The following is a 22048-nucleotide window of genomic DNA, read 5'->3' on the forward strand; positions in this document are numbered from 1 at the left end:
GAGCTCACGGCCTGATGGGAAACACAAACCCACTAAACAATAGAGGTGGGACCAAGTCATTGTTTTGCAAGTCACAAGTAAGTCTCAAGTCTTTGCACTCAAGTCCCAAGTCAAGACAGCCAAGTCCCAAACTCTGGGTTTCAAGTCCTAATCAAGTCATAATGTGCTCTTGTAATGCAATGTTCGACCCACACATTTTCCATTAGTCACAATTTGTTTCTTGCCGACCTCCATGTAGTTTTTGTATGCAAACGAAATTATCTTTGACATAATTCTTTCCAACTGGCACTCAGTAGCGTAACCTTATTTCTTCAAGATTCTCTCTTACAACTTGATTGAATGCTGTCGGATCAGTTAAGTGTCAAACAAATGACATTAACGTTGATTTGGGAAATGAATTGATAACTGGTAAACTTTTCAAATAACCTTTTAATCTTTGGGCTTGGGGGAAGGTATTAGGAAGTCGAAAGGCTCAAGTCCAAGTGAAGTCACAGGTCATTGGTGTTAAAGTTCAAGTTGAGTTGAAAGTCTTTTTGCATTTTGTCAAGTAAAGTCTAAAGTTAATTTGTGACTCGAGTCTGACTCAAGTCTAAGTCATGTGACCCGAGTCCACACCTCTGCTAAACAATGAGAAAAGGTTTAAAAGGACTAGTTCAACGTATTAGGAACAATACATAATATAAGTTTATTGTCTTTTCTTGCCAAGAGTGAAATCAGCAGCCGTTTAAGCTTAGCATAGAGACTGGAAGCAGAGGGGTTTGCTTAAATGGTACATAAAATCTAGATGAAACTACGTGCTGGAATGATTTCTTGACAAACTGTTTATCCATCTGCCCGGTACTTCTGTGCAGTGGACAGTGAACAGATTTAGTTTTTTGGTCTCTTTACAGGCACGATAGTACCAAACCAACCTCGCTGACGACAGCGATCCTTGAATAAAATTCAGGCACAAAAATAATAGTTCTAGTACGTAATTCACCATGAAGTCACAAACTGTGTTTGTGTTTGTATGGGTTAAAACAACGAGATGCAGCTTGTTAATGCAACCAGGAAGTTTAGAGGTGTTGCTATGAGCACCATTAGGGGTTTTTCCATGTCGAGACCAAACACATTCCTGGTAGGAGAAATCTTTCTTCACAGCATGTTAGTGATTTTATATTATTATGTTTTTTAATACAAAAAAGGCAAAAATCTTCTCAAAGAGTTGATCTCAGAAAAAAATGATTTTATATTTACTGAGATGCCAAAAGGACTTGAAAGATGATGAAAATGCAGTGATTTATTGACTCACTGGGGATCTCCCTCATCCTCTCCTTCTGAACGCAAGCTGACAAAGTTAGTGCATTTATTTTTGCTTTGTAAGGCAGATTTAACACAACAACACAGTTAGTGGGTCAGTCAGTGGCAGAGTCCCTGCTCTGTTATGTGGAGACTCTTCTCACAGCTCTCCGTTAGCACAGTCCTGCATGGACGCCATCATGGCAGGTCTGAGGCCGCTGTACTGTCCGTCCGGGCTCGGGTACTCCCTCCTGACTCGCCACACGCAGCAGCTGGGGATGGCAGGGTAGCGGTCTTTAGGTGGGACCCCGAACCTCCAGCTGATGTACTGACTGTAGGCGCAGTGACGCAGGGCGGTGGTCTGGCCTCGACCAGCAGGTGCAGAGAGAGGGTCCCGGTACAGGAGGACAGCCTCCAGAAGGGAGCGATGCAACACCAGCTGCTCAAAAAGAGGAGACGAGGTGATGCAGGCGCCGTCGCTGCACCGGCAGCACAGCTCCTCCTGAGGGAGGGAGGAGGGAGTGCAGCGGTCACACTTGCACCAGGCAGGGCGACAGGGTTTGGGGATCGGGTCAGGTTTGTGGTCGAGGGGAGGCTGAGCGTTGTGATCCACGCTGACACTCGGCTGTAGCAGACAGAGAACGGCTCGCAGGTGTCCCGTGTCCTTATGTCAAAACCAGAACACATCATTGAAGTCAGACGAGAGGGGTACAAAGCCACAAAGTAACTGGTGCCTCTGGGTGTGCTTTTGTATTTTTGTGTACTCTTTAATGTATCCTGTTTGTTGGTGTCTGCCCATACAGTAGGCTACATGTTGACGGGTCTAGCTTTGTTGAGTCCAAGTTAAAAAACCCATGGGGACAATAAAGCATCTATCTATCTATCTAAAACATTTTAAACAAAGAGTCTATTCACTTCAATTACTAAACACATTTACTCACTTAGCCTAGCGATAGCTGCCTATGCAAATAGTCGTTACATTTATGACCAGTCTAATACCAGTACAAAAGTATCAATGACAATGTTTTTGATGAATCTATTGTACGCCTTTCTGTACTGGGAGAGGGATCCCTCCTCAGCTGAAGGGTCTAGCTGCAGAACTCCAGGCTCAGGCCCTCCTCCTCCGTCAGACCCTCTCGGGTCCCGAAGTTGGTGAAGTTTTACACCAGAGACGATCATCAGGATACAATAGCATGTGTTCACAAGTTTGAAAAACCAAACAACCTCCACCAATAACACCAAGGTAAACAATACAACCTTAATATTTCAATACAACATGCTAACGTTAACAACAGTGTGCTTGCAGCACTGCCCATTGTTACGTTACCAACTTTATTTATATTTTTTAGATATAAATCAAAATATTAAGGTTGTATTTGTATTGTTATTGATGGAGGTCGTGTGGCATGGATGTGATATATTGTATAAATGCTCAGTAGGATACTATATTTCTATTACCATTAGGAGTGATAAATACACTGAGCTGTATAATCCAGTGGCATATAAAAGTTATTTATTGATAAGAAGCTTGATAAACTAACATGATTTTTTCACCACGGGTCCTGGAGATGGAGGTGGACCTGAGCCTGGAGCTCTGCAGGGGGACAACTCAGCCTCAGCTGCTCATCCTGACGTTCCTTTCATATTTTCCCTGTTAGGGGATTTTTTCCTTATCTGAAGCGAGGGTCAAAGGTCAGATGGTGTTGTTTGCTGTACAGATCGTAAAGCCCCTTGAGGACAATTTGTGATATTGGGTTGTATAAATAAAACTACAATAATGCTTCATATCTGGTTCCAGATAAAGTTACCAGACATTCATCGCTCATGAATTTCTTTGAAGCTTATATCTTGGAGCAACAGATAGATCTTAATGTTATTAATAAAAAAAGGGACCATTTCTCTCTGCAGCAGGTTCACCTTGTGTGGCTGAACAGACATCGGTTTGATGTCTTGTAAACTCTTCTTCTGTGATCTCTTCACCAGTCGAATGTTGTTCTCATCGACGTAGGACACGCAGAGGATGCACTGTAGCACACACGTGAAGATGTTCAGTATAATCATAAACTATTTGAAAACTTATTGGACTGTAAATAAAGTACAAAAACTTTGGAAATGTGCTTACAGCTACAGTAACGTGATACAATATCACATCATCGGTCATATCAAACCATTCATCACCTTCTGTTTGTCTTGAACTGACTCCACTTTCGTCTCCGAGTAGTTTTGTCCAACATCTGCAGAGTAACATCTGGTTCCAATCAGCCAGTCGATCATCATGGTCGTCTGGAGATAAAACACACACACACTTTGTCTACAACACACTCATCCTGCTTCACTTTAGCCTCCCAGCCTCCACTTGATTCTATGCATGGGGCATAGCAATCGATGATACTGATGTAAACACCTGTGACTTGTGTTTAACACCATATATGGCTTTATCAAGTGGAAGGTAAAGAAACACGTTTTATGTCTCTGTATGGTGCTTTAACGTAATGTTGTCAGACACTAATAACATTCTGAGCCCGTCGGTGGCAAAATCAGAAATATTTTACTCATCCCCGGGGGGGAAATTAGATTTCGTAACAGTTGCTCAATTTTAGAATAAAGAAATCTGGTGCACAATTACAGCTGCAGTGCTCTCACTCAATTCTGGACCAATTAAAACAAATCAATCCACCCACACACACACACACCCACACCCACACACACACACACACACACACAATGGCCAGCTGCATAATGAGCACTTTCACTTCTGGTACTGAGTGTATGTTGATGCTAATACTGCTGCATAAAATCATTCTTATGATTCATCACTGTACGGAAACCATTATGCAACAAAGTCCACAGTGGATTGATTTGCCTATAAAACTAATCTAGCTTAGCCACAGTTCTTTATTTCAACATTCACACCAAACTTGTTGCTTTCTGCAGCTTTCGTCTCACATACTGAACTTATTTAGCTCATCCTGTAGTGAAATCCATTCAGTTAGTCCAGATGCAGCCTCCATTTAAAGTCCCACCCTTGTACACTAACACTGACGGCCATTGTGTTCAGCACAAATGCAGCATAAATGCATGAATGGACACTTGTGTGGTCTCTCACCAGAGCGTAGTACGACAGCGTGGATCCGATGTAGATGATGAGCTGGATGAAGCTGAACTTTCCCGCCTGCAAAACAGATCAAACTGTCACTTGTTTGTTTTCTTTTCCACATTCTCCTCAAGAGTTATAGACACTGAAGTCAGGAGTTCCTGTGTGCATGTGGGCATGGACAAAAAGGATATTTTGCATTTGTAGTCACTTTTTTCAGATATGGCATCTTGGACAATTTCTTCTCAAACAATTGCTACAGAACATCTCTGAAAAAAAGTACTTCTTAGTTTTGATGTTTCATATAGTTTTGTTATAGCTCGCACTCATAGTTTGCTAAAAGGCTGTGGGCCGGATGTGGGCGGGGCTTATAATACAGAAAATGGTTCATCTCCTGAATGCATTGTAACCACATTTGATGGATAGGTGGAGATATGATGTCTGAATGACCATGGAGCCATTTGCCCAACAGGCGCTGTAGCAGCATCATCTAAAGTTCTGTCTGTCTGTCCTTCGCATATCTCAAGAACCGTTCATCCATCGACTTCACAGTTGGCGGGTGGATTGCTGAGGAAGTAGCTATAGCTGAGTACAGCGTTGTGTGTGACGTAAATGGTACAGCACTAGTTAGTCTTAAAAATAGATTCTAAAAAACATAGAATAAAAACAAATGTTTTAAGTACTTTTACTAAAAGTAAAAAGAGAATAAAACGGGAAAAAATAAAAACCCACCTGTCCAAAAACCATGACATCAAACCTGATCCCGAATGCTTTGTACAGCGTTCGTTCTTCCACGGCGTTCACCGTGCTGTACTTTGCATATCTGATCAGAAAACAGCAAATATGAAAAACACTATAGCACACAGCTTGATGTGACAGAAGAAACAAGTAGGTGCTTTATTTACACATATTCTGAAATAAAACAAGATGTACCCGTTCTTTATTGGCTTCACTTATGGAGCCCGTTTCATTATGTAAACTGTATATTTGACTCTTCTTCAACAGAATGGTCACACTGTGTGTTTACTGGTTAGAAACCGTGACACGCTGATGTATATGGCTTTTTATTACACAACACATCTCAGCCAGTTGTTGTCCTCCTCAGCTCCAGAACAGACCAAGTGTCATAGTTTATTAGTTCATTTTTATCTTGTTGTTCTAAATGTCGTTTCCATCCCAACAGAAAAACTAAATGGGGAAACACTGAAGCTGTAATTGTTTTCACATAAATTAATGGACATAAAAACAGTCATGGGCTATCAGCACAAACTGTTACAAATAACCAAAGTTCCTCTAACGGTCATGACTGACTGTAAAGTTGACCTTTGACCCTGGCTCACCTGAAGTTGAGGCCGGGGTAGAGGGTCTTGTTGCTCTCTTTCTCGTCCAGCCGTCTGAAGGAGTAGTTGGGAAGGCAGCGGTGCATGAGCCAGTCCAGGTTGCAGTCCCATTTGATCAGGATGCCGATGACACCACCCTGTGGTCAACAGAGGAGGTGTGGATTATTACCCACAAAACCTCACTGACCATGAAGCAGTCAGTTATGATAACAAAAAAAAGAGGAATTCTACTTGGGAAAAGATTTGTTTGGCACAAATGTATTTTAAATATTTACACTGACACTGAATGCTGACTTTCTACTTTCATCCACAAAAAACTGAAAAAGGTTTGCTGAGGCAACGCTTCCATTTTTTGGTGGTTTCATTTCAACTTTACTTGCAATCTCTTGCTGAAGACAACAGATGGCTCAAAAAGAGAAAGAGGTGGGGGTGTGTGTGTCACCTTGTATAGAAACCTCTGCTTCTATAAATGTGTGCGAATGATGGCATGTGTTGTAAAAGCGCATCGAGAGGTCACAAACACTAGAAAAGAGCTACATAAATGCAGTCCAAATGTTATAACCGATTGAAACTGTGACTAAAACTACAAAAAATATAAACCAGGTTGCAGGAAAAATAACAGCAGAAACATTTGAACATGCGACTTCACCTCTATGGCCATTTGAGAGAACTTCTCTCCGGCCTCCTGTACGAGGTCTCCCAGTCTGAAGATTGGACACAGCGAGTCGTGTTTTCCCTGACAGCTCCTCAGGTAGGCGTCGGTCATCTCTGGGAGGATGTTCCTTCTGTAAAACAAAATGGAATAATATTAACCGAAGGTTTAATGGAGGAAAATAATAAAATAAAAACAGAAACACTGAGATTTCTATAGACCGTTTTCAGCAGTGAGTTTTATTGTCCAGTGAGGCTCTACATGTTTCATTAGCTTTTCTCATTTGATAATAAAATAATGCAAGTACTGTAAATACTTGAAGTGTATGCAAAAGCTAATTTTCTCTGTGATAAATGCAAATGAGACATGATAAAACCCTAACCTTTTATAGGATTATAGTTGTTTATATATTTCTTGTTTTATTTTCTTTGTTTGCCATAAACTATTACTACTATATGTAGTCATATTGTTTCCTGTATATTAATACTGTGCTCTCTATAACATTGTGAGGTTTTAATATTATTTAGGTGGAGGCTTCAAATAAGCCCTCTTCCTGCACTTTCGTTATTTATTTATTTTATATATATAAATAAATAAATCTCCACCGAGTCCTGGGTCTTCCCCGGGGTCTCCTCCCAGCTGGACGTGCCTGGAACACCTCACATCGCCCAGGTGGCATCCTTACTAGATGCCCGAACCACCTCAAAAATAAATAAATAAAGAAATATAAATATAATATATATTTAAATTTAAATATATATATATTTAAATTAAATTTATATATATATATATATATATATATATATATATATATATAGATATATATTAATATATATATATATTAAATAGATATAAGAGTAGATGAGGAGAGAGAGGAGGAGGAGATAGAGAAGAGAGAGAGAGGGAGAGAGGAGAAGAGAGGTAATAGAGATAGAAGGTGAGCGATAAGAGAATGAGGAGTAGGAGAGAGGAATAAGAATAGAGGAGAGAAAGCTGGACGGGATACGGAGTAGGGGGAGTCAGAGTATGAGAGAGGTGTGCGAGGAGAGATAGAGAAGAGAGATAGAGAGAAGAATAGACAGAAGAGATATGAAGGACATCAAAGATAGGCGTGATAGAGAGGGGAGGCATGAAGACGAGTAATAGTAAGACAGAACTGCGCGGAGGGGAGGTATGGAGGAGTAGATATATATATACATAATAATACATACATACATACATAATAAATAACATACATATATATATATATATATATATATATATATATATATATACATACATACATAAGTGCAGGAAGAGGGCTATATATATATATATTTTCTTTTTTTTTTTTTTGAGGTGGTTCGGGCATCTAATAAGGATGCCACCTGGGCGAGGTGAGGTGTTCCAGGCACGTCCAGCTGTGAGGATACCCCGGGGAAGACCCGGGACTCGGTGGAGAGATTATATCTCCTCACTGGCCTGGGAACGCCTCGGGATCCCCCAGTCGGAGCTGGAGGATGTGGCCCGGAGAAGGGAAGTTTGGGGTTCCTTACTGGAGCTGCTGCCCCGGCGACCCGACCCTGGTAGACGATGGATGGATATATTATATAAATTATATAAAATATATATATTATATAAAATATATATACACACAAAGACTTTTATTCCATGATTGTTAAAGAATAAAGCAGCATGTCTGTCTGTCTGGGAGTCATGTTGCTGCTCACATACCAGATGAAGGTCAGACAATACATTCTCCAGCAGTAAGCGCACATGTTTTCAAAATGTAAACTGCCGCACACACAGCTGTTTCAAACTGTTTCAAATACCATCGAACATAAAGCAGTCTCACCGAATGAAGTTGAACGCAGGGAACTTGATGTTGTTTTTGATGAGGACTGTGAAGTTCTCAGCTGCTGCCAGCAGAGCGGGCCTGCATCATGGAAAAAACAAAATATTATACAGTGGAGTCAATGCAGTACAATTTAATAACAGAAACGCAGACCAAAATGTACTGTTTCTCCATCTTAATGAGACTCAAAAGATGTATAAGATGTCCATTTTAATATGAAAGTGATACAATTTAGTACCCTTAAAGCAGTTCATATGCTTTAAAGACCCACTGTGCACTCAGTCAGAGACTAGCTGGTGAACATCGCCCGTCTCCGTCCATCCCTCTCCTCCACAGCTGCAGAAACCCTCATCCACGCCTTCATCACCTCCCGTCTGGACTACTGTAACAGCCTTCTCTATGGTTCACCCTCAAAAATCATCAATAAACTCCAACACATCCAGAACTCCGCTGCCCAAGACGTCTCACCCACTCCCGGACCCGTGACCACATCACCCCTGTCTTCTACAAGCTCCACTGGCGCCCCATCCCCCAGAGAATCCAGTACAAGATCCTCCTCATGACCTACAAAGCCTCCATAACCTGGCCCCCTCCTACCTCACTGACCTCCTCCACAGACACACCCCCACCCGCAGCCTCTGCTGCTGCTAACCTCCTGACCCCCCCCCCCCCCATCCGGACCAAGCTCAGATCCTGGGGGGACAGAGCTTTCTCCATCGCTGCTCCCACCCTCTGGAACTCTCTACCTCAAACCCTCAGAGACTCCTCCTCACTCTCCAGATTCAAATCATCACTTAAGACTCACCTGTTCAACACTGCCTTCAACCACTGACCGTCTCTTCTGCTTATCCTCCCTTTTTCCCCCTCTCGTTCGTTCGTTTATATATTTATTTTTGTGTCACTCACTCTGTCAAGCGTCTTTGAGTTACAAGAAAAGCACTATACAATAATAATACATTTAATTTATATAGCGCTTTTCAAGACCTCAAAGCCGCTTTACAATAGTAGGGGAAGTGGGGGGAGGGGTTAGGACGAGGGAAGAATGAAAAAAGAAAGGGGAAAGAGAAAAATAAATACAAGTCTAATGTATTATTATTATTATATTATTATTATTATTACTACATAGTGGAGCATTTATCAGCTCAAGAAACAGATATTTCTCTCAGGAGTTGGTAGAGACCAAAAATAGAGCTCGAATTGTGTTCTTACATTAATCATGTGATATAGCACTTTAAATTAATGATAATGTTGAATGTGTAAATAATCAAATATTTGCAACACAAACTCTGATGATATGTCAGTGTCGTGTTCACAACTCGTTTCCGCTGCCCACAAGTGGCCAACAAGTTCAGTTGTTGCAGGTTTAAGTCACATTTTGACATGTTGCCTAAAATGGTATGTCAGAGGATCAAGTAAAGTTAAAGGGGACATATGATGCTCTTCGGGTTCATACTTGTATTTTGGGTTATACTGTATTTGGGTTTGTAAAAGAACATGTTTACATATTCAAAAAATACATTATCTGTATTCACCCTCTGTCTGAAACGCAACGTTTTAGCGCCTGTCTCTTTAAGACCCCCTCCAGAAAAACCCCAGTCCGCTTTGATTGGCTTGTGAGAAAAATATGGTGCACCTTTCTCAGATAGGGGGGTTGTATATTGTAAGGAGCCTGCATGTTATAGAGCAGGGGTGGCCAACCAGTCAGAGGTTAAGAGCCAAAAATGTTACCATTACTGCAAAGAGCCACATCATACACACAGTCACAGATGCGCCCCCCCCCCCCCTCATTTGTTCTCAGCCGTTCTCCCTCACTCTCTTCCTCCCCTCTCTCTCACACAGACAAATTAAAATCTAAACCACACACACACACACACACAATTCAGAGGCCAGTTATTATCATATTATTATTGTTTGATTGTGTGCACTCTCACCCACAAACTCTCAGTAATAAAATGTGAAGAAGTGTTTTATCTTCCTATGCATGTTGTTTCTTTAAATTAGTGGGACTACTGACATTCCTTGCCTTGAACAATCCTCCTCAAATCTGGCTTGTATTCCGTTGTGGTCACTCGAAGCAATTCTTTCACATGTGTCAGTCAGAACAGATGGATACTTTGATTTCACGTGTTTCAGGGTAGAAAACACAGACTCACAGACGTACGTTGACCCAAACATTGATAGTAGCTTGAGTGCAGCCCGTTTGACATTGGGATATTTTTTCCATTGGCACAGTTTTCCAGAACTCAAGGGTCCCTTCCCTCAGAGCAGGTTTCAGTCGGTCTTCCTCAGAAAGTTCAATCATCTCCAACTGGGCCACCACCTCGTCCGCGACTAGCGGGGATTTCAAACAGTCCGTCTCAGCATTAAAAGGGTTGACGAGGAACGTAATCTGTGACCTTTTCAACTGTGTTTACTCTATGTTAGGTTTTTGGTTCACTGCATCGCAGGCATTTTTGTGATTGGCTCACATCAAAATTAGATGCGCGGTCATGCGCTCATACTGACACCACACATACACACACACAAATAAAATTCGATATGAACTGAAGAACCGCATGAAACTGGGCAAAGAGCCGCACGCGGCTCGAGAGCAGCGGGTTGGCCACCCCTGTGATGGAGGAAGAGCCGAATCTGAATGGCTTGTTGAATCCCATGTATTGTGACCGTGGCAGCCCATAAAAAAACTCATCCATCTAATGTCACAGTTTTGTGGGTCAGTAGGCACTTCAGATACCCAAATGTATGTGCACAAGCACTGAAGAAGTGAGTTTCTCATGATACATCCCCCTATAAATTAGTGAGTGAGAGTTTTGGTGACAAAGTCCAGACTTAGTAGAGTGACCTAAAGTAGTAGAGTTATTAAATTATTTACAGTTGTACCTCGGTGGGGTCGTCTTGGTTTCCACTGGACACCAGGCAGAGACTTCGCAGGTTTTTCTCCCAATGTCAAACTTCAAACATGATCCCGTCTTTATCCCTGCAGGAGGAAAACGATCAGTGCTGCATATAAACTCAACTGATTCTGTCGCAACGGAGTTTGAAAAGATGCAGGTTTGATTTCTGTATCAGCTTAACTGCAACTCTAATCTTGAATTTAGCAGAGAGCTACCGGCTGAAGCTAAAACTGCAACACATGAATGATAAATTCCTCTGCTTCTTGTGGAAACAGATGTCAACTGGTACCAACTGCTGTAGGACCACGAAAGTGTTGCTGTGACGACAGAGAAGTGAGTTAAAACATCCTCCATCCAAAACTGAAAATCACACAAATTGGCCGCCATAATAAGTCTGAATATTTGACTTGTATCACCACTACAGTTAGAATGTTAGAAATGCTTTCAAAATGAGGTCCAGGCTAAGAGAGGAATCGGGTTACAGATCTGCAGCATGCAGTGGTGGACAGTAACTAAGTAAAAGTACTGTGAGTATTTCACAGTTTCTGATAATTGCTACCTCTACTCCACTACATTTGAGAGGGAGGTATTGTACGTTTTACCCCACTACATTTATTTGGTTACTTTGCAGATTCAGAACATTAATGCAAAAAATATAAAATCAACAAATAAACTATGCTGTATTATTAAAAGGTAACTGTAACTGAGTATTTCTATAGAGTGGTATTAATAATGACATAGAATGCCTATTTTCAGGTTCATACTTCAGATATGTCCCCTTTAAGTACAAGATCTGAATACTTCTTCCACTGGCTGCATGTATACTAGGGTTACTACAGCAAGTGAAAGTGTAACATTGTTCCTTGTGTGCATGTAAATGTACTGAAGGAGAAGTGAGTGTACCGTGGCTGTGCTGATCCCAGCCTCCTCTCTCACAGTCCTTATCAGTGCGACACAATCTGCCTTTACTGGGAACCTGGAATATAAACACTGCTGCCAGATAAGAAAGGTTGACTTTCCACCTGAATCATTGTACCGTTAGCAGTACTTTTAATGTCACTACTACTAATTCAACTACTTAAAATGTGGAAAATATCAATAATGATGATGAAAAAGCACCTCTGGGCATTTCCCCTGCTTCTGATTCTTTGTCACGATGATGTTGGTCACCACAAAGAAGGAGTTTTTGTCCTGAAAAGACAGAAAATAAATCTTTAAATTCTCCTCTTTGCCAAATACCTTATAACCAGAGGACTGAGGACCTCCTACCTGCGAGGGCCCGCTGTAGTCCACCACATCCCAGACGACGTCTCCGACCCCGGGCAGCTGGGTCTGAGCTACCCCCTTCACCTTGGTGGTGACAGAGCTCACCACCAGGTCAAACTGCTGGTAATTCCTGTTCCACAGCAACATGATGCTGCAAAACCAAAGTCTTTAATTCCACCAACTATACACATTAAGGTATGTTAGTTAGTAGTAGCCTACAGGGGGAGTTACTGGTGATAACTTGTGTATAATGTCTTCTGTGAAGTCTGAGAAAATAAAAACACATCTGAGTTACTAACTGAAGGCGTGAAAGTGTGAAAGACATGGGCATTTACTAGGCAGGGAGGGTCTAATAAAATACGCAATCAAGTTGCATTATGGGAAATGTAGGATCCAGCTGTAGCCGCTTAAGAAAAAGTCAGGTTTAGGGCAGCAGATAACAAATTGTTTACATTATCAATTAATCTGCAGACCACTTTCCTGATTAATAAATCATTTGGTCTGTAAAATGTCTGAAACTAGAATTACCGCCTCGCGGTTGCATGCCTCCCCATAGGAATATAGTATAGGCTACTGGAAGTAATTAAAAATGCAATAATAAATTAGTGTATTTATGGATTCCTTTCTGACAGAATATGGCAGCCGGTAGTAAAACGTTAACGTGATTTGTGAAAGAGCAGCCTCTCCCGGAGCATATGGTGAAATATTTCCGATGTTCACTCACCAGATGAACAGCAGAATGGCTGCGTTCAGGATCCACTTGAGAGAGCCGAGCCGGACGCTCTGGATCCGGACCAGCTTGTTGGTTTCATACTGACACAGAAATCCGCAGCACGGCATGCTGCTGCTGCTGCTGTTTGGGTTCTGGCGGACTTTGTCTGATTTCTTTGGTGGAGGAGGAGAGGAATCTCTGACTCATTTCTTGACTCTTCTTCCTGTGTGCACGGTCACATGTCCAGCTGCTCAACATCATCACTGCAGCTGCAACGTCTACACACTCCCACTGAAACTGACCAAAACAACCAAAAAGAGCTGTATTTTCTGTACTGGTGTATGCTTACATGAGTTATAATTCTGTAAAATATATTGTAATCTGTATGTTTTATGAGAAATAATGGTAAATACTGTCTGGAATAACAAACAACTGAAAACAAGTAAAAATGTTCTTTAAATGTGCACCTTGAAACACAAAAGACTAAAAATAAATCAGTAAATCAATAGGAAATTACTCTTGATTCTTGCATTCTAACTTTTGCTTTAAAATATTGGTATTTTCACGTCTGGATTAACCTATTGTGAAGCCCATGTGTAAATGCCTTAAACCTGCATTCCCTCTAATGTCCAGTAGGGGGCGGCTGCACTAGTTTCCAAAAACAAATCTATGAAAAAATGACCCTACTTCTCACTTGATTTATTACTATATCCTAATGAGTTAATGGTCTCAATTGCTAGTTTCAAGTCTTCTTCAATACAACATGATGTTCCTTGTGTAAAGTATGTTCCCGTTTAGAGTAAAATAGACAATAAATGCTTCAGGGCGGGGCTACCGTTGATTGACAAGTCGCTACCATGGTGTTGTCCGTGATTTCGTCTTAGAACTTTAACCCTTTCAGACATCAAGATATGCAGTAGATGACACTGTTTCTTCTCACACTGTGCGCACAGATGAACATACTGATAAATATAAGAATAGAATAAATAGAAAATATCTATCTTTCCATGATATGAACATGTGAGGACATGTCTAGCTTGGATACAAAACCAATTAATTGGTATTCCATTTGTACTTTTTCCAGATTTCCTTTGAGATAAAGACCTTCTTGTTCCCAGCAGGAACAGAACAGTGGATTTCTGTGAGGAAAACGGACCAAGAGAAAACACTGACAGTCACTCAGTGTCAGTGACATTCATGTGTGCAGAGCTGGAATGTCAAAGAACATTCGCTGTAGTGCTTTTCTTCATTTTACAATTTTTGTGATCTTATACTTTGCTTGAGTATTTCCATTTTATGCAACTTTATACTTATTCTCCATCACATTTCAGAGGGAAATATTGCATTACTACTTTGCAGGTGGAGTTCACGTGCTTTATGTTACCCTGCTAGGTGTGGTAGTGTTCAGTTGTATAGTGGTCCTGTAGGATGCAGCAACAACACCAGCTACAACAATACATTTCTGCTTACAATGTATCAAACATTAAATACTACTAAAAATGTTAGGTTATAATTTTGAATGCAGGGTTTGTACTGTAATGAAGTATTTTTTATGTTGTGGTATATCTGAATACTTCTTCCACCACTGCATGCATGTGTTGACCATCAACAGTTGAATGTTGCATATTTCTACCTTCACTCCAGCATGTTTTCTACATGCAGTAAATGTATAAGACATATAACCTTATGTTAAAAATGTCTACTACTGTGTTATTTTATGTAAGTAAAAAAAAAAGACAACGGTGTCTGTAATTATTATTATAATTGTGATGCATTGGGATCATTAATGTGCATTAATTCAAAGCAGGGGGAAAACACATATCTAATATACAATGAGTTGTTGTAGACACATTAGTTCTCATTCTCCTTCATAATGTACAGCATGAAAATAAAGATTTGTTGTCGTCAAATCAAATTATGTTCCATTTCTGCAGATAGCGACTTAACAGCAGTGTTTACCTGCAGTAGATGAACACATTAAAGATGTTTTACACAATGTGCACAGTTTTCCAAACAGTTTAATAGCTGAAAGCTGGTTAAGTGATTTCTCAGTACTTCATCACAAACCTGCACAAGAATTCTGCTGATCAAACCTCCGATACAACTACAACCATGAAGCTACAAACAAATTAAGATCATTATTGACATCATTGACTGTCGTCTGATCTCCGTTTGTACTCAGCGGAAAAACTTCTGATACTTTTGTTTGAGCATCTCCAGCTCGCTGTTGTTCTGCAGCTTCTGCGGCAGGCTGCCCACCGTCATGATCTCCTCGTGACCTTCGTCAAACAACTTTTCACCGAGCGCCTTCTTCACTCGCTCTCTCCAGGCGGTCAGCTTCGGCCGGCTTTCAAACACATCCAGGCCGGTTCCAACAGGCTGCAAAACACACAGCAAACCTCAACACACACACTTTTTTAATTACATGTACATGAGATGTGTAAACCATCGTTCCTCCTTGTTGGGGTCGGGATAATAAGTCTTAAATATTTCATCGTGATCTATTCTGAGCTCCCTTAGTGAATTTAATTCAGGCTTGTGCCCATCCTACCAAATCACACAATTTCATATCATACATTATAAAACTATTTGAGTTATTTTGGTTAGAGGGGTTCTCCAGCGCTATAATCATAATCTTGGGCAAATCCAAGCGACAGAGGTCGAGATATCCAGATTTCTTAATAATGATAAAACAATGCATTTCCTTTATGAAGCACTTTTCTGAAACACTTACAAAGTTATTTTCAGTTTAACAAATCATTACCAGATAAAAACACAACGCAGAAAACAAAGTTGGAACAAGAAAATAAATAAATAAATCAATAAAAGGTATTAAGTCCAAATCACAGCTAGAAAGATTTTGTTATCAATTTGATAAGCAGCTGGTAGAGCAGGGAGGCCAGATCACTGAAATGTGCTACATGTTAGCTTCCCCTTCATTGGCAATCTTGTTTCTTTCAATGTGTTTGCTCAATGTTGAGTAGCTTAAACTTAAAATAAAAAGTTTTATAGATTGTTTGTCTGCCTTTTATTTATTTTTGTCTTGTAAAGCACTTTGTACAATTGTTTTTAACCATCGGCACCTATGATTAATATCTCTTATCACTTATTCTCTATGGGTCTAAGTCCAAAACGCTGGATCCCACATTTACAAAAGTGCCACAGAATTGCATCTCATTACACAACTGTTCACTGGCTGAGTACTACTCCTCGTAAACTGAACTTCATGTGTGACATTGGTGCCCTTTAAAGGTTCTACATGACATTGGTTACATCACAGCAGTCACATTAGGTTTAGTGTTAAACCCCGCTGATAAATGTCACAGGATTATTGTTATCCTGTTATTGTGTTATTGTTATTGTTATTGTATAGTGATGACACATTTACATTTATTTTCACAAGAATAAATGATATTTCCTGTGAAACCGGCACATCTGTAGAATTAGTAGTAGCAGTCGTTTTTTACTTACATTTACTTGCCAGTAGTATATACTAGTACACAAAGTAGTAGTATTACCTGCATGATCTCCACTATAGCCACCAGATCAGCCAGAGAGATTTTGTCGCCGATGATGAACGGTTTGTTCTGCAGGAACTTCTCCTCCAGCATTTTGAGCGACAGATTCAGATCCTCCACAGCAGAGTCCATCTTCTCCTTCGGGACCTCGCAGCCCATGATGACAGAATAAAGAGCCTGCAAAGATCAAAGACACTTAGGTATCACCAGCAACAGCAGCAGCTATCCTTCCAGCATAGGAGCTCATTTTACTTTTTTAAATGTACGGTACGCAACACCGAGAGACAAATCATTTTTGATGCTGTTTGAATTGTGCCAGGGATAACACATGATGTTTGTCAATTTAACAATTTTGCAAGTCAAGAAAGTTGCAGTTTGTTGTAAAACTGTTGAAGTATAAGACTGTGAATATGTCATTAGAAAGACGACACACCCAAATAAGGGATGTCATAACTTTTTCTCTGGCTGAAGCTACGATGCCTGTGTTCCTACAGGGAAGTTATCACATGAGCAACGGCTCCAGCGTGTTCTTTACGCCAAATGCATCCTGAAGATATCTACATTTGTCTAATAGAACCCATAGACTGTATTTAAGAAGTGGACGTAGTCACCGTGATGCCACCCATTGGTTGATGGACTTCAGTTTGAAATTCTCGTGTTTGACATTTTGCCCGTTGCATCTTGATTTTTTTAACAAGAAGTGAAATGAGAGGATGAAGCTAAGTACAAGACATTTTTAGTGGAACAAAATGTTACAATAAATCTTCCCAAACTGACAACACCCAAACCAGACAACAGCGTGGAGGGGACCTGTATATCACAACGTAGTCCCGCCCTAAAGCACACCCTGCTTTATCGTCTATTTCACTCTGAATGGGAACGTAATATTCTAAATGAACATCGTGCTGTATTGAAGAACACTTGAAACTAGAGATTGAAACCATAAACTCATCAGAAAAATGTTTACCAAGGTCATAAATCAAGTGAGAAGTAGGGGTCATTTTCACATAGACTGTTATACAATCTGACTGGCTTTGTGATGTATATTGTGCAGCATGAGAGATGTATTTCACTGCACATCACGCAAAACTAAATGTTACTGCCACAAACTTTCTTGACTAGTAAAATGATCTAATCTTTTATCAAAGGTTAGCATGCTGCAAGTCATTGTGAGCATTTTAGCATTCTAAATTAGCCTTTAGCTCAAAACATTGCTGTGTCCAAGTACAGCCTCACAGACTCGGATGTCTTTCGTCTTGTCTTGTTAAAAGATGCTGTAAAGGCCAAACATGATCAAAAACCTCCTACAAATATAATGTCAATACATTTAAACACTTTGTAAGTATACATTTCTATAGAAACTACACATCAATGTAAGCTTAAAAAGAAGAAATAGAAGGAGGAGTAAAGTATCAAATATTATATAACTAAAGATTTCAGTGCTACAAAAAATAAATAAACAAACTGATGTTTGAACTGTTGAAATGTGTGTACTGAAGTGTGTCAGGTGAGGATACAGCGCCGGGTTGATCGGTTACTCGTACTCTGAGCAGGAAGACCTTTGACCCGTGAGCTCTGAGGTTCATGTGCTGCCAGGACAGGTATTCATTAACACGAGATCGCTGCTGCAGGTCAGCTGGATACCAGTGATCTGCCACTGACGACGAATGTTTCTGCACCAGGTACTTCAGGATCGCAACACTGCAACAAAGACAGCACGAAGAAAATAAGAGGAACAAACAAATGTTGTAAAGTTGGATTCATGCAACTGCTTTACCTTTATTGTTATTGACCTGCACTGAAAGTATAATCAAACAGCCAGGTAACAGAAATACATGTTTCCTCCTAGCGAGATGCAAGCCAGGACAAGTGCTACCAGACAAACTGTGTTTGCATATTATTGATTAATTAAAGGGTTAGGGTGACGATGAACCACAAAGTCAGTTCCCAGTGTGAACTTCGGTCCCTCCCTCACTTCCTGTTTGGGACGCTTTCTTTCCACTATTTAAAGAAATTAAATAATGATAGCCTCTCCAAAAGCAAGTCAGTGTAAATTACGCCAAAACAAAATTTCAACCTCACCAGCGACACAATATTTTTCATTTATTAAATCTTTTGGAAAAGATTATAAAAGTTGAACAGAGATAAGATGGTTTGCTCACATAAGTTCTTAAAGTTTAGAAAGTAACCCTCACATTTGTAATTTCCTTGTTTGAGGGTCCTCTGGTGTCTGCGAAGTCTTACGCACCTGCTTAGCTTATGTCAAGTAGACGAGCGTGCTGTGAATAACCCACATATATAATATATATAACCCATTGTCGTTAATATTTTTAAATGTCACTTCAATGCTTTAAAGTGGCAATAGAAAAATTTTCCTGACCGAGCTTTTCCAACTGGTATTATTGCTGCCTTTTTGTTTTACACTTACTTTGGTTTTGTCCGCCATTTCCGCTACTGGGGACAGTACCTGCAAAGAACTTACGTTGATACTCTTCGATAACTGGGGACAGCTACCGGGGGAAACAAAAGGCTATCCTGGTCGACATACTTCCTTTGTGTCGTAAATCCAGTTTCATTTTCCCAGGAGCTCATGCCCGGTGCCAGACAGAATTGCATCGTGAAGGCAAGTTCTATAGGGAACCAATCTATGTATTATGAACAAACTCTTCCTCGCAGTTTTCCATCATAACTTACTTGTTGGTGTCTAAAATATGAAAAGATGGACTGATCAGACACTCAACACTCCAGGCCATAAATATCAGCTTTCAAAAAGTATTATGATCATTTGTAGATGCAAGGAATTCAATCCTGAACCCGAACCGTTGTTGTACCTTTCAGTCAGAACGAAGCTTCCATCCTTCATGACGGGAACCTTCCTCATGAGGCTGATTTTTTCAAACTCTTCGCTGTACTGGTGCCCTGAGACAAACACACAAAGCAAAATCACAGATGTTTTCAAATCAGGACAAAATGTCTGCTCTCAATTATTGTTGCATGGCCGTATAAATATAAAAAGAAATACATGCATACATAGCAAAAGGGTTGTTCCGCCATATGGGGAAGATGAATAAAATATCTGATTATGGAAAGAGAAACAAAGGAAGGTGTTGTTTCAACCCTCCCCCCTTTTCCTTCATATCTGCTTTCAAACGCTTCTCTTTCCTTTTTTTTCTTTCCCCATCACGTCTCTGTTATACTCGATCACCTCAGGGACGCAGAAAGGTTTTGTCTGGATGCTTTGACCTTCGACCCGCGAAGTCCCACCCACTGTTTGCTTGTGAAGTTAGTTATCTCGGAGTTAACGCACCTCTACTCTTCGCTGGATGGTCAGCTTTCTGGGTGAAATGTGGAAATGTAAACTGATAGTCTTTTGTGTTAAAAGTGTCACAAACACAAAGAGACACATATCACTATGCACTCCAATGCAAGTTTAAAGGTTGCAGGCCTTTGAACTCTGCACACTCTACAAACATATGGGAACTCTGTGTACATTTCCAAAGTCAAAAATTAACCCTTTAGTAGCAGAATGTGAGCGAAAAACCTGTTAAACCTATATTATGTCTGTCTGGTGATGTAGGATTACCTGCAGCGAGGTCCACCAACTTAAACTCAAAGGGAATCCCGACCGCTTTTGCAAACAGGAAGACGGAGCGGCAGGGCTGGGAGTGCAGGTCGAGATAGAGCTCCATCATGTCAGTCTGAAGGCTGCTGTGTGCTCAGTCCTCTCCTGCCGCGCCTGTTATCCTCCGTCTGCCCAGAACTCCGCCTCTCCTCGCTGTGAGGCTCATTGATGTATAAATGGTGGCGACAGTTCAAAGTAAGCAAGCCGTCGTGGTTGAGCAGTCTGACCTTTGACCTCGGCTTGGCTCAACGTTTTGTAAACACTGTGGAGATTATCACATTTTTATCTGCTTGGCGTTCCTCTAGTCTGTGTTCCAGTGTTCTCTTCATGATGAGTTTACAGCAGCAGTCAGCGATCACATGGATAAAGGTTATTAAAATACATTATTTTCTTGTGATGTGATGAGGCGGGAATTCAGGGCTGAGGGAATCTGGCAATGACATATATACTTTCATATGCACACAAACGTAAATACACATAAATGCATTTTATAAACAATTATCCAAAGTCTATGTACAACGCATGTGTCACACTTTGTCAATAAACTCAAACTTAACCATCATCCCATCCCTTCCTCATCTTATACCTGTGGAAGATCATTTTATTGTATATCTTCTAGAACAGAGTATTTATTTTGCTTTACTTGAGTTCCACATCCAAATCATTTAACAACTTCAGCCCACAGATTGAAATACTCTTTGTAGTTGTACGAACACAAAGTCTCTTTAAATTAAACTTTCCTCTCAAATGATATAAACTGTGTTGGTGTGTTTGCGAAATCTTACATTTCTAACTGTCCTTAAGGCCCTTTCTTTGCAGTATGCATAATGGTTGTAGGGTGCTTTTTAAAGTACCTCCTAATTTAGATTTGGCAATACAAGTGAACATTAAGGATATGCAGCACTTTGGATTCAGAATGGGATTTGTTCTTCTAGCTTTGCTCGCACATGTTTTATGAGGTTTCAAGCAGGATTTCATTCTCCTTCTGTATCAACACCTTCTATCCTCACTTGTACCTGAGTGTTTAATTGACATTCTCCAAACAAATGAATCTTTGTTTTGTTCAACAGTAAAGATAATCTGTTTATGTCAAACCACCTTTGTCATTTTTTTCATTTCGGGTGTGATCTTCTCCAAAAGTTGCTCCAATTTCTCCCCAGAAACAAAATTAGTATCGTCCTCAAATAAAACATATTTAAATATACAGAATGAACCCTTTCGCTCCCAAAATTGACCCGTGAGGTACTCCAAGTAATATCTAAGCATGTTGATTTATGCTCACCTATCTTCACAAACAGTTTCTTAAAAGGTGTTTCAACCATTTCAACACCACTCCCCTGATACCTTTCCAATTTATCAAGTGATTTATTGTGATCAATTGTATCAAAAGCTTTTTTAAGATCTATAAATCCTCCCACTGAATCCTTTTTTGTGTTTATACAATTAGTCGTTTCTTCTTTTAAGTTGATCAGACTTGTTGATCTGTTTGATCTGAATTCATACTGACTGTCAGTCAGCAAACTGTGCTTCTCACTGAACTTGTCTAGTCTTTCAGTAAAGACATTTTCCAGTATCTTGGGATAGAAATGGGAAAGTATGGAATCAGGCTTGTCATTTCTGAAGTGCTGTCTATCCCCGACTTTACATAAAGGTATAACTTTTGCAATTTTCATATTGCTTGGGAATTTACCAGTTAGAAGCGATAAGTTACAGATGTGCTTCAGTGGTTTTTCACTACCATCAATGACTTGTTTGACTGTAGAATTAGGACATGTCCTGATAGAGTGTTAGGGCCACTGTTGGAATAAAACGAGAATTGATCATAATATTACGAGAGC

The 22048-nt window shown here is 40.3% G+C and overlaps 2 protein-coding genes across 2 annotated transcripts; both read right to left on the bottom strand.

Moving 5' to 3' along the window:
- Positions 1–1148: 1148 nt before the first annotated feature.
- On the bottom strand, positions 1149–13477 carry p2rx7 (purinergic receptor P2X, ligand-gated ion channel, 7). The gene is made up of 13 exons (XM_029440377.1): positions 13083–13477; positions 12362–12509; positions 12212–12283; positions 11996–12068; positions 11079–11175; positions 8199–8279; positions 6362–6497; positions 5713–5849; positions 5105–5195; positions 4385–4450; positions 3457–3561; positions 3196–3303; positions 1149–1942 (listed from the first exon to the last, which is right to left on the bottom strand). The coding sequence occupies exons 1-13, from the start codon at positions 13196–13198 to the stop codon at positions 1439–1441; spliced, it is 1734 nt and encodes a 577-aa protein (XP_029296237.1). The 5' UTR covers positions 13199–13477; the 3' UTR covers positions 1149–1438.
- A 1441-nt stretch (positions 13478–14918) lies between these two features.
- On the bottom strand, positions 14919–20286 carry gstt1a (glutathione S-transferase theta 1a). The gene is made up of 5 exons (XM_029439781.1): positions 20172–20286; positions 19420–19507; positions 18133–18289; positions 16589–16765; positions 14919–15449 (listed from the first exon to the last, which is right to left on the bottom strand). Exons 1-5 carry the CDS (start codon positions 20278–20280, stop codon positions 15249–15251), a joined length of 732 nt encoding a protein of 243 aa, XP_029295641.1. The 5' UTR covers positions 20281–20286; the 3' UTR covers positions 14919–15248.
- Between the last annotated feature and the right edge of the window lie 1762 nt (positions 20287–22048).

The sequence above is a fragment of the Cottoperca gobio genome, chromosome 9 (assembly GCF_900634415.1).
Source record: "Cottoperca gobio chromosome 9, fCotGob3.1, whole genome shotgun sequence".
NCBI classification, from domain to species: Eukaryota; Metazoa; Chordata; class Actinopteri; order Perciformes; family Bovichtidae; genus Cottoperca; species Cottoperca gobio.